The 17,913-nt window shown below is 34.6% G+C and overlaps 3 protein-coding genes across 4 annotated transcripts; 2 read left to right on the forward strand and 1 right to left on the reverse strand.

Annotated features, from left to right (window-relative positions):
• Positions 1-3,335: 3,335 nt before the first annotated feature.
• LOC135123010 (uncharacterized) lies at positions 3,336-4,139 on the forward strand. Of its 2 annotated transcripts, none has more exons than XR_010279516.1 (3): positions 3,336-3,425; positions 3,490-3,711; positions 3,764-4,139. XR_010279516.1 is itself a non-coding variant. In XM_064047507.1 (3 exons), exons 1-3 carry the CDS (start codon positions 3,400-3,402, stop codon positions 3,975-3,977), a joined length of 465 nt encoding a protein of 154 aa, XP_063903577.1. In that variant the 5' UTR covers positions 3,336-3,399; the 3' UTR covers positions 3,978-4,139. The 2 variants fall into 2 exon arrangements, 1 of the variants encoding a protein (XP_063903577.1); XM_064047507.1 differs by having other exon boundaries at positions 3,487-3,711.
• Positions 4,140-10,375: 6,236 nt separating this feature from the next.
• Positions 10,376-11,253, forward strand: LOC135123011 (uncharacterized). Its single transcript, XM_064047508.1, has 3 exons — positions 10,376-10,463; positions 10,518-10,754; positions 10,804-11,253. The coding sequence occupies exons 1-3, from the start codon at positions 10,450-10,452 to the stop codon at positions 11,054-11,056; spliced, it is 504 nt and encodes a 167-aa protein (XP_063903578.1). The 5' UTR covers positions 10,376-10,449; the 3' UTR covers positions 11,057-11,253.
• Positions 11,254-11,851: 598 nt separating this feature from the next.
• LOC135123414 (cathepsin B-like cysteine proteinase 4) lies at positions 11,852-16,455 on the reverse strand. Its single transcript, XM_064048046.1, has 5 exons — positions 16,361-16,455; positions 12,947-13,328; positions 12,697-12,897; positions 12,418-12,646; positions 11,852-12,367 (listed from the first exon to the last, which is right to left on the reverse strand). Exons 2-5 carry the CDS (start codon positions 13,283-13,285, stop codon positions 12,129-12,131), a joined length of 1,008 nt encoding a protein of 335 aa, XP_063904116.1. The 5' UTR covers positions 13,286-13,328; positions 16,361-16,455; the 3' UTR covers positions 11,852-12,128.
• Between the last annotated feature and the right edge of the window lie 1,458 nt (positions 16,456-17,913).

The following is a 17,913-nucleotide window of genomic DNA, read 5'->3' on the forward strand; positions in this document are numbered from 1 at the left end:
TCAAAGAATACTATGTATATTAAGAAACAAAGACAAAATAAAAACTCCGCCCACCCACCCTATCTCAATTGTGATGATCTTTTTTATTCTTAGAAACTTTAAACACGTTTAAAATGGTAAATTTTTGTAAGGAAATCTTTGACTTTAATTTTTTCTTAATATAGGTACATAGTATTTTTTGAATAACACGATACTCAAAAACATGTCTCACATGGTAATTTCTTGTAGAGAAATAATAAGGATTTTGCAATAAAATTCCGCTCCTTTGGCTCTCAATGATTTAAAAAATGTCATCATAATTGAGATAGGGCGGGTGGGCGGGGCTTATATTTTGCCTTTTTTCTTAATATACGTAGTCTTAAAACATGTTTCAAATGGTAAATTCTTTTAGACAAATATGGATCTTGCAATTAAACACCGCCCCTTGATCTGACAACGAATCACATAATCATGATCACAATTGAGAATTGAGATCGTAGCGGATATGGGTAGGCCTTAATATTTGGCTTTGTTTTTTTCTTAATGTACATAGTATTCTTTGAACAACACGATAGTTAATAACATGTTTTTAATTTCTCGTAGAGAAAAAAGATTTCGCAGTTAAGCTCCGCCTTCTTGGCTCACGACGAATAAAAAAAAATCATCACAATCAATTAAGATAATTTTAAGGCAGATGCGACCTATTCTATAGGGTGTTATTGAAAGGTATGTACAACAAAATGGACAGTTCTTCGCGAAGTCTAAGAAGTCGGAAAAACTTATTTTGTGTTATCAAAATTATAAGGGGAAGATTAACCCTTATCCAACCTTTTTAGACGCTACTGAAGGATAAATAGGTAAAATTAATTTATTTTAGTAAATCCCAGCAACTGTAACAATAAAACTTTTGTCAAGACTAAAGGTTGCTATAGAAACGAAAGATGATCTTTTTATCAGAGGCGCACAACGAATTTGGACGTAAATTTTAATAATTTTTATCTCTACAAGGAGAACACTTTTACCTGAACTTTTTTTTAACTTTTAGCACCTATACTTCGAAACCAATTGCCGATTTTATTTTGTACGTACCTTTCAATAACAGGCTGTATATACTGTTACGTTGATCGGTGTTAAAATCGGCATGGGTTAAACTCAACAGTTCTTAGTAATTCGAATTTACGCGACTAATTACAGAGCGATTATGCACAAAATAATTCCGGCGCAACTTGACAGGATTTTCTCGACACCAGCTAGACGCGACTCGAATGAATAATCCTCGTTCTCAACTGTGGCCTCTGTTTAAACCTATATGCTCTGCCATCCTGACCGTTTCTAGACTTGTCTGGAGCACACATTCGCTACTTTCGCTTCCAGGCTTGTCTTCGGCCAACGTCACCGACACTGAGTCATCATTGCCGTACAGACTAGAACCTATAGGCATCGTACCGGGGCGGCGTATGGGTTTATTTCGTAACACTGCCCCCTTCTTAGTTCTGATAGCCCCGATTAGAAACGTCAACGGTGTCACTGTTGTACTTCATGAGGCGATCTAAATGAACGATCTTCATTTTCGTCTTCAACCCTCATCGAATTCTATAAACGACATCGTTGATTCTCGTCACGATGGTATACGAACCTTACCAGTCTGGTGACAAATTTGGGCAACGGCATTTTCTTCTTCAGGGATTATAAAGCCATACCAAATCCCCTGCCTGGAATCCTACTGAATTACCATTAGGTCGTAGCGTGTTTTCACTCAGTCACTCGCCACCTGGATCTTTTGGTACAGAGTTTCGTGAACGCTCAGCAGCTTCTCCTTCAAGTCATCGACGTAATCTATGACCCCCTTTGGTTGTTCACTGGTTGTTCACTGGGAAAGTCGAACAAGATGTCACAAGGGAGACGAAGTTCAACTTCCGAAAACTATGCGCGCCGGTGTCTGACTCGTCGTGCCATGGACAGCTGAACGATAATCTAGTAGGAACAGTGGAAGATGTCGATCCCAATCATTCTGATATTTGACCACCACCTTCGAAGTATGTTCTTTCACGGTACGGTTGAACCGTTCTATCATTCCATCTGACTGTGGGTGCAACAGCGTAGTCCGTGCCTTCCGTATTCCCAAGACTTTAGTAATCTTTGGAATAGGTTTGACTCGAAGTTTCTACCTTGGCCCGAATGTATTTACACTGGGACCCTAAACTTGCTAATCCAATTGTCAGCAGCATTTTTGCAACCGTCATGGCTTCTTGGTTCGGTATGGCATAAGGTTCGGGCCATTTGCTGAAGTAATCGCTGACCACCATTATGTACTTATTCCCGTCCTCGGTCACCGACGTTGTATTGTTGCACCAGCTCGGCAACGGACCCAGTAAAATCTCCCCCTAACTTTAGAAAATGTCTTATGGATTCCAAAATGAGTACCAGAACCCCCATTGTGTATTTCTCGAAATACTTCCCTGATTCTGGTAGCCGGAACCACCAACTGCATGGTGGTAACTGAACTCTCCCAAGCTCGCTTAAGTAATCCAATCTCGACACGTAGGGAGTCCCACTAAGCCCATAACATCCATAATCGACTGGTTGGAGTAGACTAGACTCTAATTCTCTCACTGACTGACTGCCCGTTCCCGACGGTGGTCCCTATTTAAACCGCCATGCGTTCTTCTAGAGGGTTCGAGTCCGCCGCCTTCGAGGTTGTTCTGGAGTCTGCCATCAAGACTTCCGGCATGGCTTCCAGACTTTTTCTATTCGAACGCCGCCATCACCGATAATGAGTCACCACCGCTCATTGCCGTACATACTAGAAAAGGCATCGCACCGGGGCGGCGTATGGGTTACTTCGTGACAATATGTTATCTATTCTCATCGTTAACTCTTCAAGCTTGAGTTGGGGATTATCCTTTTTTCATTTGCAGATAGCACCCTTTTATTGAAATTTTTGTTGTGACTAAATAATTTTCGGCATTTTAAAGTTAATGAGAGGAGTCTGAAATGTATCAGTTTCAAGTGAACGTCAATCTCACGCACTGACAGACAAATCGTTTTGTCAATGAATCAGTTTATCCAACGTGAAGAAAAAATTCCATGGCTCACTCTTATGTAAAAACATCCTGAGCGGTTGATACGTACAGGGTTGTTAAATATTTTCGGAACGATTTATCAGATTTCATTGAAATTTAGTATGTATTTAGTATATTTAGCCAGACGACTAAACTCACAACAAAATACTCGAACTTAAAAATTTAAGTAAGATAATCTGATGTAGATTATTTCAAAGAAAAGATTCCTCAATTAATTATTTTTAATATGATAAATAAAGTGACAAACAAAATACTCGAACTCCGAAATGGACACAATATAAATAACAGTTAACAGATTTATTTTGACTGGTTTGTGTTGTCGTGCAGTAGAAAAATCATGGGACATTATCACATCTGTTACTAGTATGTTATATTCGTAGGTAGGTGTTTATTTATAAAAAATTTACATTCTTTGTTGTTTCAGCAGCATACTAGCTCTAATCCTTTTGGCAACTTTCAAATCAGCCCTAAGTAGTTGCCAAGGTGATCAAATTTACTACATTAAACATCGATATTCAGGCTTTACTATAGATGCTTCCACAACCATTTTAACTCTTCAAGTATTTGATGGATCAGCTGACCAGCAGTTTACATTTGTTTGCGCTTCTCGAGTGCCGGGAATATTTTACATTGTGCATGCCTCAACCGGGTAGGAAGTACTATTATTTATGTAAAACTAAAAAATATATACCACCTTTTAGACTGGTGTTAGAGGGCACTGATGGACCGATTTCTCTAAATAAATTAGAAAATTCTACTTACCAACAATGGCAACTTAATGCTGATGGACGCATTTCAAGCAGAGGAGGGACATTAGATATAGTAAATGGATACTTCGTCCCAGGAAGCACATTGCAGCTAGCCGGAGAAAACGGAACACCATCTCAATATTTTTTCATTGACGAAAAAATGTAACTTTTTTTATTAATTGTTAATTTTTAACTATTTCATATGGTGGCCAGTAGTTCCATTTTCCACCCTGTCAGATAAGTTAATTAATCTCTTGACTTTCTGTCATTTACTTAAGATTTTTGTTATACTATAGAATTGTGGCATAAATAAATATAATGAAATGACTTTATTTTTTCTTTATAAGTTAATAATTTTACTAATGTTGTACTATGAAGCGAAGGACGAGCGGTATAAACTTTTGATATAACAGAGGTACCTACATAGACGTTATTCACAACCTAATATTAAATACCGAAATATTCATATGTAACATCACGAGTAGTTCAAGTTATGTCGATTATTTTTTTGTCACGAATGTCAGTTGCGCTTGCAAATGAATCCACGAGTGCGTTAGCACAAGTGAATGAGCGAAACCAGTTTGAAAAATAGTCTACCTAACTTGTGTTAATGAGTTGTTGATGGAAATGAAATTTTATTAAGAGTGTTAATTTATTATAATTTGTTAATATAATTGGAACAGTTGCTATGTAAAAAAAAAAAATTATTATTATAAATAAATGATTAACAAAAGTTAATTTTCCAATTTTCTAATAAAAAGAAGTAAAAGTAAAAACCAGAAATCACAACAGGTTATGGGCCCAGAGTACTCGCAAGTACTGAGGCAGTAAAGCTAGAAGAAGAAATTTTAGAACCTTAACGAGAGAAATAAAACTCGAAAAGGAAGAAAACGTATTTGACAGTGACATAAGAAGAAAAAAAAACAAAAATAATGGCATTGACAGAAGAGGTGAATTTAATAGAAAAGCTCAAAGATGAAACCACGTATCAGTTGTGGAAATTTCAAATAGTAGTAACATTTAAGGCTTATGATCTGTTTGGAATAGTAAATGGAGACAAACTTCTATCTAGTGTGGAAAAGGAGGAAGATAAAACTAAATGGGTGAGAAATGATGCAAAAGCGCAAAAACTAATTGTGACGTCAATAGACAAAAAGTACATGATGCACATTATGGACTGCACCACCTCCAAAGAAATGTTCGAAAAAATCAAAAATATTTTTGAAAGAAGCACTTCAGAACAAATATGTAATTTGCTGCAAGAGTTCTACAGCTACACATTTGGAAAAGGTACTGATATGGCTACTCACATTAGCAAAATAGAGAGTATTGCACACAAATTAAAAAGTCTAAATCAAACAGTTGATGACAACATGTTAATGTCAAAAATACTGTCATCTTTACCTCAAAGTTATGGTTTCTTCAGGACTGCCTGGGAATCTACTCAAGATAATGAGAAAACCTTACCAAAATTGATAGCAAGACTACTATCCGAAGAAAACCGTAGCAAGGAAAGTGAGAGAGATATTGCATTTAAAAGTACAGAGAGATTTTGTAAACATTGTAAAAGTAGTTCGCATGATACAAGATTTTGCCGAAAATGGAAAGAAAAGGGTGCTGGCGAAGTAAAATGTTTTAAGTGTGGGTGCTTTGGACATATTGCAAATAACTGTCCCAAAAAGACAAATAACCAATGCAAGATTTGCAAGAAAACAAACCATAAAGAGCAAGACTGTTTCTTTAGAGATAAGACAAAATCATTAGAAAAAAAGAAGATAGCCTTTCTTACAGAAGACAGAAGATTGACAACGCAAGATTTTATAGTTGATTCAGGATGTTCATCCCACATGGTCAACTCGAAAGTGATGTTTACAGCATTAGAAAATATCGAAAGTAGCATACAAGTTGCAAAGAAGAATGAAAAAATGAAGGCAGAAGGGAAAGGAACAGTTGAAGGAAGTTCATGTATACTGAATGATGTACTTTTTGTACCCGAATTAAGCAAAAATCTACTGTCGGTTAATACTATAACAGAGAATGATGGTGAAGTAACATTTACTAAAGAAAAGGTAGTAATAAAGAAAAACAATGAAAAAATACTTGAAGGAAAAAAAATTGAAAGTGGTTTATATATGGTTAGTATAAATCAAAGTAAGGAAGAGAGTTATCTTGCAGAAAATACTTCAGTAAAAGACTGGCATAGAAAGCTAGGACATTTGGGAACAAAGAATATAAAAAGATTAATAGATCTATCGACAGCCATGAAACTGAATAAAAAGAAGTGTCAAATGGGTTTCTGTGAAGTCTGCATGGAAGCAAAGCAAACAAGACTCCCTTTTAATACAACGAGACAGAGGGCAAGAAGACCACTAGAAATTCTACATACAGATGTATGCGGCCCAATCGATCCTGAAACTTGGGATGGAAAACGATACATTTTAACAGTGTTAGATGATTATACTCATTATTGTAGAATTTTTCTATTGAAGTATAAGAGTGAAGTATCAGAACATTTAAAAGATTTTATTAGAGAAGCAGAAGCTCATCATAATCAAAAGGTGGTAAAAATACGTTGTGACAATGGTGGTGAATATACGTCATCGAATTTTAAACTCTGGACAAAAAATAAAGGCATTGTTCTGGATTATTCTATACCCCATAGTCCACAACTAAATGGAAAAGCGGAAAGATTAAATAGAACCTTATTGGAAAAGGCAAGAGCGATGATATTTGACAGCAAGCTAAGTAAAGATTTTTGGGGCGAAGCTGCGTATGTAGCAGCGTATCTGTTAAATCGAAGTCCTACAGAAGCAATAGACAAAACACCAATAGAATACTGGACCAAAATGAAACCTGATCTGTCCAGATTACAAATATTTGGTTCTGTAGCATATGCAAAGACACTGGGAAATTTACACAAACTTGACCCTAGAAGTAAAAGGTATCTTTTTGTAGGGTATACACCAAATGGTTACCGCTTATGGGATGAAAAATCTAAGGAAATAAAAATACACCGAGATGTTATTTTCAATGAACCAGGTAGTCAATCTTTGGCTGATTACAGAAGAACAAGCAAAATAAATGTTATAGAAAGTGACGAAGAAAATCAGGAACAGAATGCAGAACTAGAAGAAAACAATACAGGTGAAAATTCAGAAACCGAAACTGAAAATGAACAAGACATTAGACAAAAACCAAATCAAATAGAAGTACAAAATATAATTTTGGGAGAAGGAGAAGGCATCACAGAATCAAGAAGAGGAGAAGGCATCACAGAATCAAGAAGAGGAGAAGGCATCACAGAATCAAGAAGAGGAGAAGGCATCACAGAATCAAGAAGAGGAGAAGGCATCACAGAATCAAGAAGAGGAGAAGGCATCGCAGAAACAAGAAGTGGAAGGAAATTAAAACAATCTGTAAAACTTAAAGATTATATTGTAAGCTTTGTTGAAGAAGAAGCGTTATTGACTTATGAAGAAGCAGTCAAGGGACCAGAAAAGGACAAATGGCTTGAGGCTATACGTGAAGAAAAAGAATCTCTGAATAAAAATCTTACATGGAGTTACGTGAATATAAATGAAGTAGACAAACATCGCATTCTGACAAGCAAGTGGGTATTCAAAGTTAAAGATAATGGAAAATATAGAGCAAGGTTGGTAGTAAGAGGGTGCCAACAACATAAGGAAATAGATTACAACGAAACATTCAGTCCAGTTGTGAACATAAGCTCAGTAAGAATAATGTTAGCACTGGCTGCCAAGTATAATATGTCAGTTACCAAATTTGACGTAAAAACAGCATTTTTGTATGGAAGTATTTCAGAAGAAATTTTTATGCATGTACCAGAGGGGTTCAAATGTGAACAAACTGAAAACAAAGTGTGTAAATTGTCGAAATCGCTATATGGCCTAAAACAAGCTCCTATGAAATGGAATGAACGTTTTACTACATCTTTAAAACTGAATGGTTTAAAACCACTGATTAGTGATCAATGTTTATTTACGAATATAGAAAAGATCAAGTTATTAGCAATCTTTGTAGATGACGGATTATTGATCAGCAAATGTGAAGAAGAAATGAAATTGTTATTGAAAAATCTTCAAACTGAATTTGAAATGACAAGTGAAAAAAATCCTAATAGGTTTTTAGGAATTAGTATTCAAAAACATAATGGAAAAGTTATAGTTTCACAACAAGATTATGTACAAGCAACTTTAGAAAAATTTAATATGCAAAACTCCAAACCTGTACCTACGCCCATGGTCAAACAAGATATAAGTTCAGAAGATAAAATGGTAAAAATTAATTATCCATTCAGAGAAGCTGTTGGAAGTTTATTATATTTAAACAACAAGACCAGACCAGACATATCATATGCAGTGAATTACTGTAGTAGAAAAATGGAAAATTTTTCAAATCAAGACATTGTAACAGTAAAAAGAGTGTTTCGCTATTTAATATCTACAAAAAATGATGGACTGTGCTACGATGGCCAAAACAGTGAGAGATTGATTGCCTATTGTGATTCAGATTTTGCAGGGGACACTGAAACACGCAGAAGTACAACAGGGTACATAATATTTTTTTGTGGTGGACCCATATCGTGGTGTTCCAGGAAACAGCCAATAGTTTCACTTTCAAGCACAGAAGCTCAGTATATATCTGCTGCAGAATGTGTTAAAGAACTTCTTTACCTCAAATCTCTAATTGATGAACTTACCAATGGTGAAGTGAAGATAGATTTGTACGTTGATAATCAGAGTGCAATCTCAATAGTGAAAACCGGACAGTTCAATCGACGGAGCAAGCACATAGATGTAAGATTTCATTTTATAAATGAAAAGGTGCGAGAAGGTATTATAAACATAAAGTATTGTTCAACTGAAAAACAAATCGCCGACATATTTACCAAACCTCTTGGAAACATTAAATTTGAAAACCTGAAAGAACAATTTATGTCAAGCATCAATTAATAAAATTTGGAGAAGGTGTTAATGAGTTGTTGATGGAAATGAAATTTTATTAAGAGTGTTAATTTTATATTGGAACAGTTGCTATGTAAAAAAAAAAATAATTATTATAAATAAATGATTAACAAAAGTTAATTTTCCAATTTTCTAATAAAAAGAAGTAAAAGTAAAAACCAGAAATCACAACAACTTGGACTATGACTGGCGTTCGGTAGACTATTCCAACTCTTTTTTATTCAAACTGATTCTAAACACATTCAAAATAAAGTTAGACATAATTCGATTTCCATGTCAACAAATTGTCAACAAACAAATGCGAGTTCAAAAAATTCAAAAATGTAAAACAGAAAACTGAATTTGCTGCTGTTATTCTGACGTTTCCCCAAGTTTAATTATGGCAACTGAACTAAAACGATTTGGTAGCAAATCTGAAGAAGAAATTAATGCAGAAGTTGAAGAAAATGTTCCCAACAACGCAAAAACGGCACGTGAATTCGTTTGGAGGCAATTCCATAAATTTTTGAGCGAAAAAGGATGTAAATTGGAAAAAACAACTTCTCCTGCAAAAGAGGCTCGGGATGGAATGAGGAAAAAATTGCAGGCATGTCCAGAAAAACAAACGAACAGCGCAACAGCTCTTGCTGAAACTGAATTTCTCAATATTGTGAAACTTTTTGGTAAAGATACGCCTGAAGGGTTGAAGAAAAAGTTCTTTTTCATAGTCCCTTACGAACTAGCTTGGAAGGATGGAGAAGGTGTCCACTGTTTGGTCAGTTTCTTCAAGGAAGAAATTAGGGGATTACCTACCGGTCGCATAAATATAATCCAATGTTCTCAAAGACGGCTCAAGAAGGGGCCAAACCACTTACCGAAAGCAAGTGGCTAATTGCAAAGACAATAAACACATATTTATGCCCTATCAGGTAGGAAAACAAATTAAAAAGTTTATGTCATGGAATGTTTCTAACCCCCTACTCTTTATGGAAAAATACAGGCATATGTGGTATCCAACTGCAAAATGTTAGATTTCCTAAATGTGCCTTTTTTCCTAAATAATTATTAGCATACATATTTTCTGCTTTTTTGTACTTACCATTAATTTAAACTCTTTTGTTCTAAGTTTTAATGTTTAATAAATATATATGTTTTGTCGTTAATTTTAAAAACATTCATTTGTTAAAAATATTCGCTAGATCACTAGTGGTATATCCGATAATATTTCCACTAGTGGAATATTCGGTAGAGTTCGTTGAAACCATAGCAACAAATGTGTAAATTCGCATATTGATAATGAAATATTTTAATCTCAAAGCTAACTCGACAATTTATAAAGTAAAAAGGCTTCCGATATTTTATATTTCTATGTATAATATGTAGATCTTCAGTATTAAGGAAGTCCGTAAATTCTTACACCTGGAGCAAACAAGAATAATGTGTTAAATATCTTCATTTCGAGAATGGTTTATTGTCATTTATCAGTGCACGTATAGAAAATTTTTATCGAAAAAAGTTCAAGCTTGTGCAAACTTCATCAAGATTAAGATAATATTTTCAGAACTCATTTCAAATACTTATCTTATCATCCACTACACTACATTACTTAAGGATCGTCCCACTGCGTCGCACTAAAAAAGTAGTTTTGACTCTAAGACTGAACAAACAAAGATAATGAACCTTCACTGGTAAGTACCAAATAACCTACACAGACACCAACACCATAAACTTATTTCTTGCAGCTTAAAAATTTGTTTTTTCCTTTTATTAACAATCGGTATCATCGTAAGCCAAGATCAGTGCTACAAAAATGCCTACTACTTCATCGCTGCTAGTTCTGCTCCCCATCTTGCCTTGGATGCAAGCAATCCATTAAATGTTAAATTACAACAACTCAATGACGTAAACGGGTTTCAAATATTTGAATTTCGATGTAGTACCAGAATAGGGACTTACAAGATCATCAATACAATGACTGGGTAATTTTTTGTTTTTTTCTTTTTCAGCAAATTCTGACATTTTGTTTAGGTTTTTCCTTACGGCCGAAAATGTTGACGCATACCATCATAAAGTCACTATAACTGCAAATGCTTCATCCCCGTATCAAGACTGGATATTTAATTCGAGAGGAGATATTTTTAACGTAGCACTTTTTGGGGCTTTGGGTGCTGAAGATGAAAAGGTTTCTCCTGGTGTTAATTTAGAAGTAAGAGTCAATGTAACTACTCTAGGTTTGTTTCAAATATTTACACTGACACCTGTTCCATTACCTTATGAATGAAATCGTAATTCATTAATGAAGTACTTGTATTTTAAAATAACATTTAAGTTAAGCTGCTTTAGATACTGTCAATAAAAGTTTTGTTGCAGTTAGGTAAAGTTTAGTGTAAAACCCTGGGCATGCTATCATATTTTGCACCAGAAAATCTATACCTGTCATTTTATTATAGTATGAAAATAGATATATAATCTGTTCTAGTTCCTTTTTTGTATTTATTTACCCTTCGGTCTTTAATTTTATTCTATAATTTGCCAACATTATTCTGAACCTGAAACAGGAATATTATAAACACGAATGCTCTAATTCCGTAAATGTTCACTAGTAGTGAATATTCCTTCTATTAACTGACAAGTGCATTTGCAACTTGTACAGTTTCTTCTCAGATATACAGCAATACATATTTAATTCCTTATTGAAAAAGGGTTTCAAAAATATTGTTACATTATAATTTTATTAAATTTTTCTGAAGACAAAAGTCAGCACTTTGGTATCTACCAAAATTATTACGCAGAAACAAAACAAAATGTATTCCATTTTTTGACCATAATTTCAATGGATGAACTTTTTATGCAATCCTATCCCCGTCCCGGATACCGTCACTGGCCTGATTACGCCGAGTGACGCAATTTCTCCTACGACGAGCGGATCACACAAAGAGCCGCAATTCTTCTGCACCGGAGACGGAATAACTGCCCTGATCAAAGCGCTCATTTACTATCTGAATCATGTTTTCTTCAAATGTAGAACACCGTAAGTCCAGACAACATATTGTTAGGGTAAATCATAACAAGGTAGTATTATGTACTGGGTATTCTGTATTCAAGTTATTATAATATAATAAACTATAATGTACTAGTAAACTCTGTTAGTATAAAACTAAGTTTCACACTTATACCTAATTTTAGCACTTGTGTTCCAATTAAGAATTTTTTTTTCAAATTAATAATTCTTCCACGTATGCAGTGAAAGAAAACTAATCAAAATAAATATGCTGATATTAAAACAAAAAGAGTGAGAAAAATAAATGAATCAATCAAAACAATCAAGAAAAATAGATCATGTCTTGAATTATTCACATCAGAAAAACTACTGGATCTGGTGAATAAACCTTTGAATCGGCCACAAGTATGCCCCCTTCGATACCACATTGATTGTTACCTCTGTATATTTTAAAAAATCCACCTAATCCACCCCAATTTTTTCCCCACGAATTAGCGACCAACCAGTACGGATTTCCATTTTCGGTTCCCCAACCTATAATTTTAACTGCATGCCGACCTAACATTACACCATATGTGTGGTAATAGACACCTAAAATTATTGCAGTTGTAGAACACAAAAACAGACAAAACAATATTTACCAGTTTGATAATATGGAAAATCTTGATAGACAATAAAAACAGCCGAAACTGCTCCTTTGGTAGAAATTTCATTCTGAATTAACGTTTCTATTCCGAGTATTTGGTAATAACTTGCTCCATAGTGCTTGTCCGAATTGTAAGGAGTTTTGTAAGAAGGATTAGAACATGCCTGTTGACATCTCGCTGCAACGCCATTGTTAAATTCGGATGACCCGTACGGCTTGCAACCCTAAAATACGAAGTTATAAGAAGAAAACCCACAAACTTACACGAGAATACAGAATTTGATAAATAATCTCCTCCAGAGACAACGCCGTACGAGTTCCAGTACTGAAAAGCGGCAGCAGGATAACCTCCTTGGCACTGATACCCACAGTTGGAACAACATGAAACAACGTCTTCGGCAGATAACTGCATTTTGACTTTTCCGTTGCTTTGTATGCAGAGTCTGTCCGACATAACCTCCGTTGTAGCGAATGCCTGAAATTATCCATAATCAAAATTCAAAATACAAAGTTGGAAAACTTACCCAACAGGAACCGCAGTGTCCTTGGTTTAGAATGTTTCCTATGATATCGGCACACTGAGGCCAGTTGGTTCTAGCATCAAAACTGGCAGGAAGTTTTATTTTTGAGGTGTCGTGGAACACTAGTGGTATCGTAAAATTAGGATCAGGATGAAGTCCAAGAACACCATTGAATAAAGGTAAAAGGTCTTTTAGATCTTTGCCGGCGAAATTCACTCCGGCAGTCCACGATGATTGATTGGAATTTATGAATTCTATGATTTCTTCATGTGAGTTGAGGGTGTTTTGTGCCAAAGAAGATGGGAAAAGCATAAGTGCACACACAAATATGATGTTCTCCATCTTGGTGCTCGTTGTTTTCAATGATCCACAATTGTTGTTTTAACTATGGGAAGAATTTTAATAAGCTACTAAAAGACAGAACATGTGATTATATAAACTTCAGAATTACTATTTAAAGTTTGAGATTACATCACAATAAGTTTCTGTAGGAAAAGAAAAGAAAATCTGTCTTGCGTTTTCCAATAAAATTGTCTCCCTTGATGATTAATCGGAAGAAAAATAAAGCCGAAGGGAACAAAACAATGGAATCCATGTAAAAACTGACAGGTATCACATTGATGAAAGAAAAGGATCTTTAAAGAACTCTCAATAAATTTAACAATTAGTTCTATGAGTTAGCAGACATATATTTTTATATTGTTGCTCTCTGAAACAGTGTACATAATTTCACAAAATGTTTACATTTATCGGCTTTATGTGTCAAATTTACTATTATTACTATTAACCAACCTAACAGATAAACCATTTATAAGAATGGGGAAGAATTAAGAAAAAAGAGAGAAAATCTAATTCAATATTATAAACGCAAACTTTTAATTTGGTGGATACTACTGTTGAACAGGTCAAAATGATCTCAGTATAAATCATAGTTACGACATATAGTACCAGTCGATACAAACATATGTTCGTTTATTCTTGAAAATTCAACATAGAAACATTCTGGATTTCTGATGCTAAGTCTAGATACCAAGAAAGACAATGTTCCTAATAACACATCTGAATCAATTTTACCATTTACAAGTTTAAAAAGAGAACATAAAGATAAAATCACACGTCTCATTTCTAGCTTCTGAACTGAGAAGACGGTGTATCATGAGGAGGCACTTTATTTCAATTTTTCTTAAATCTGACTGAAATTTAAGGTGGTCTGAATAAGATGATATTTTTCTAAATACGTTCAGGTCGTCAGCATATAAAAGACATTGAAAATCCAGATTAGATACTACGTCATTAATGAACATATGAAAAATAAAGGCCCAAGAATTGATCCCTGCGGAACCCCCGAGGTGATATGTTCTCATATGGAGTGGGAGTGGAAACTAATAGAATCTAGGATGTGAAAAAAGTAAAAAAAAAGCGCTAATTGTAAATTTTTTGTCATACTATTTGCTAATATAACTTTCAAAAATTAATCTATCTCAGTTGGGGAATTTGGAAGAACGGTAATAATTTTCAAAGAAACGAAGCTGAAAATGACTTCTTAATGTCGAAATTTACAAGAAAATGGCTTTCGCTAATTTTCGGAAATGATTGAATAATGGTCGAAAATGCCAGAAGTGCCAAAATCAGGTTTATCTTACGAAACACTAGTCCCGCCCATCCACCCTCTATTGTCTTGGAGGATATATCATTTGCCAATATCAGAATTGTTTAGCAAGTACTACCCCCGCCCACCCGCCCTGTATTTTTCTGGAAGATATGTCATCTGCCAAAAACTGTCTTATCTTATCGAGTACTAGCCCCGCCCACCCGCCCTCTATTTCTTGGTAAGTACGTCATTTGCCAAAATTAGTTTTATCTTAGCAAATACTAGGCTCGCACTCTTCTCATTTTAACGAGTAATTTTATTTCTCTGTTGAGTATATGATCATTCATTTCATTCAGAGTGGATAAAATTAATCCATGAAATTAGGCAGGGTGGGTGGGCGGGGCCAATTATGTTCTCCTATGGAGTGGGAGTGGGAAATAATAGAATCTAGGATGTGAAAAAAGTAAAAAAAAGCGCTAATTGTAAATTTTTTGTCATTCTATTTGCTAATATAACTGTCAAAAATTGATCTATTTCAGTTGGCGAATTTGGAAGAACGGTAGTAATTTTCAAAGAAAGGAAGCCGAAAATGACTTCTTAATGTCGAAATCTACAAGAAAGTGGCTCTCGCTAATTTTCGAAAATGGTTGAACAATGGTCGAAAATGCCTGAAGTGCCAAAATTAGGCTTATCTTACGAAATGCTAGTCCCGCCCATCCACCCTCTATTGTCTTGGAGGATATATCATTTGCCAATATCAGAATTATTTAGCAAGTAGTACCCCCGCCCACCCGCCCTGTATTTTTCTGGAAGATATGTCATCTGCCAAAAACTGTCTTATCTTAACGAGTACTAGCCCCACCCACCCGCCCCCTATTTCTTGGTAAGTACGTCATTTGCCAAAATCAGTTTTATCTTAACAAATACTAGACCCGCACTCTTCTCATTTTAACGACTAATTTTATTTCTCTGTTGAGTATAAGATCATTCATTTCATTCAGAGCGGATAAATTTAATCACTGAAATGAAGGCAGGGTGGGTGGGCGGGGCTAATTATGTTCTCCTATGGAGTGGGAGTGGAAACTAATAGAATCTAGGATGTGAAAAAAGTAAAAAAAAGCGCTATATTTGATATATCTGATTATATTGAACTGGAGATTTCAGAATTTTGAACAACATCACTCAAAAGTGTCTCAGAAAAAGTAACTAGTACATAGTGACAACTAGCAAGTGAATTATATACATCAGTTAATCTGCTCTAACATTTTAACAGTAAATAAAGAGTACAAAGCTCGAGATCTTCTTCTCAAAAACAAGAATTCGAGGACCTTAAAGAATAGTGCAGTACGTAAAATAAATGGTTGGATACCGATCTTCTATTGAAATGCTTAGCTTAATATTTCATTTCTTAATTATTCTTCTATGTTTAACAATTAGGTACTAGATAATTACCATGCTATGACAAACTTTGTGTTTTTCGACGTTTCATGATTCTAGAACATGAAAAAGTAAGTCTCGATTTCCGTCTCTGTGCCACGTCTCCGCTGAGCGACTTTATTTGACGATGTCCGAAACTATTGGACCGATTGCCGTGAAATTTTAGAAGTAGGTATTCTAGAATATCATGTAGCCAGCAAAACGCTAACCAAAATGTAACTACCCCCACGTCATCACAAAATTTAATCGTATCTAAAATGCACAAAATAATATGCTTCTGTATCTTATGAATCAGCCCCTATATTTAATCTTATGCATGGATGTTTTGGAAAATTTCGAACTCTAACAAATTATAAACAGAAAATCTCTTATGAAGTAAAAACACTTACCGTTAGAAGTGCACAGTAACAAGAATATGCGGAAAATATGATTATATACAAACTGCTGCCATTTAAATATACAAAAATGTTATCTCGACACGGTCATCCTGGTTTTCCCAAGAAGTGTACCACAGGAACTTTTTTTAGTTCCAAATAAAATAATTAACATAAACCTTTTCCCAAAGTCAGTTATTTTTATTGGAAATAAAACTGAAGCAGTCATAAAATTCAGAAGACAGCTTTCTTCGTAGCTTGAGATTGAGAGCCACCAGCAATAGAAGAAAAAATCTACACAAATCGGTGATTTTCCTCCTCGGAAAAGACTTGTTATCGGACATTCCACCGGAAGCCGCATCAGTTCTGTATTATTTTTAATATAACAAAATGTTATTTATTTATTTTATTATTATTTTGTTAATTTTATTAACACGTTTTTTTTAACATGTAATACTGCAATTAATGTAAAATCACACTAAAGTTACAGTATGATTGTATTGACGCTGCTAAGTAGTAGGCCTATAATAAAATTCAGCAAATGTCAGGGACACCAAGTGGTTAAATGAAATGTAATGTTTACTGTGGTCAGTTTAAAATTAGCCTTAAACAAATGATTCACATACGAGTACATGTTTTATGTCGACTTTCTTTATTTTAAATAAACTACACAATAAAATGTGAGAACAGATCTAAAGATCGCCAATTTGGCTTTAGAAAAAAAAAAACACAACTGTGAAACAGCACTAGAAAATGTAATAACAGATCTGAAGGAACAAATAGAAAGTACAGTTGCACTTTTTTTAGACTTCAGTAGAGCTTTCGAAACAATAGACCGAAAAATTTTATTGCAAAAGTTAAAAAAGTTAGGAATAGACGGAAATGTAATAAAATGGATAGAAAATTATTTGACAAACAGAGCACAAAGGGTAAAATGTGATAATATTCTTTCTGAATCAGTAGATGTAAAATATGGGGTCCCCCAAGGAAGCGTTCTAGATCCAATATTATTCGTATTGTACATTAATGACATAATAAAGGCGGTAGAGAAATGCACTATCCATCTGTTTGCAGATGATGCCTTAGTCCTCCTGTCAGGCGAAGATTTAAATAAAATATTAGATACATTAGATGAGGAAACGTTAGTGTTAATGGATTGGTTGAATTATAATAGACTCAAGTTAAATATCGATAAAACAAAATATATGATCATAAGCAACAAAAATTATACAGATTATCCGCGACATGTAAAAATAGGAAACCAAAATATAAATCGTGTTAAGCTAATTAAATATTTAGGAATACAAATAGACAATGAGAGAGCATGCCAGATACGTTATTAAAAAATTGTCAACAAAAATGGGTTTTTAAGACGAATCTGAAAAAAAAAACATATTGAGAAAGAACGAGTGTAGAGGTCGATTAAAGTTCTGCAAGAAAAAGCTGCCTGTGTCGGTGACTTAAATCGAATTAATTGTTAATTTTGTGTATTGGCATCTACCACACCTCAAGATGTAGCAGTTATAAAGGTATCATCTTTGCATCGTATTGTAAACTGGTTAAGAAGG

The sequence above is a fragment of the Zophobas morio genome, unplaced genomic scaffold, assembly GCF_036711695.1.
Source record: "Zophobas morio isolate AGI-343-1 ecotype UQ-CSIRO unplaced genomic scaffold, CSIRO_AGI_Zmor_V1 ptg000006l, whole genome shotgun sequence".
NCBI classification, from domain to species: domain Eukaryota; kingdom Metazoa; phylum Arthropoda; class Insecta; order Coleoptera; family Tenebrionidae; genus Zophobas; species Zophobas morio.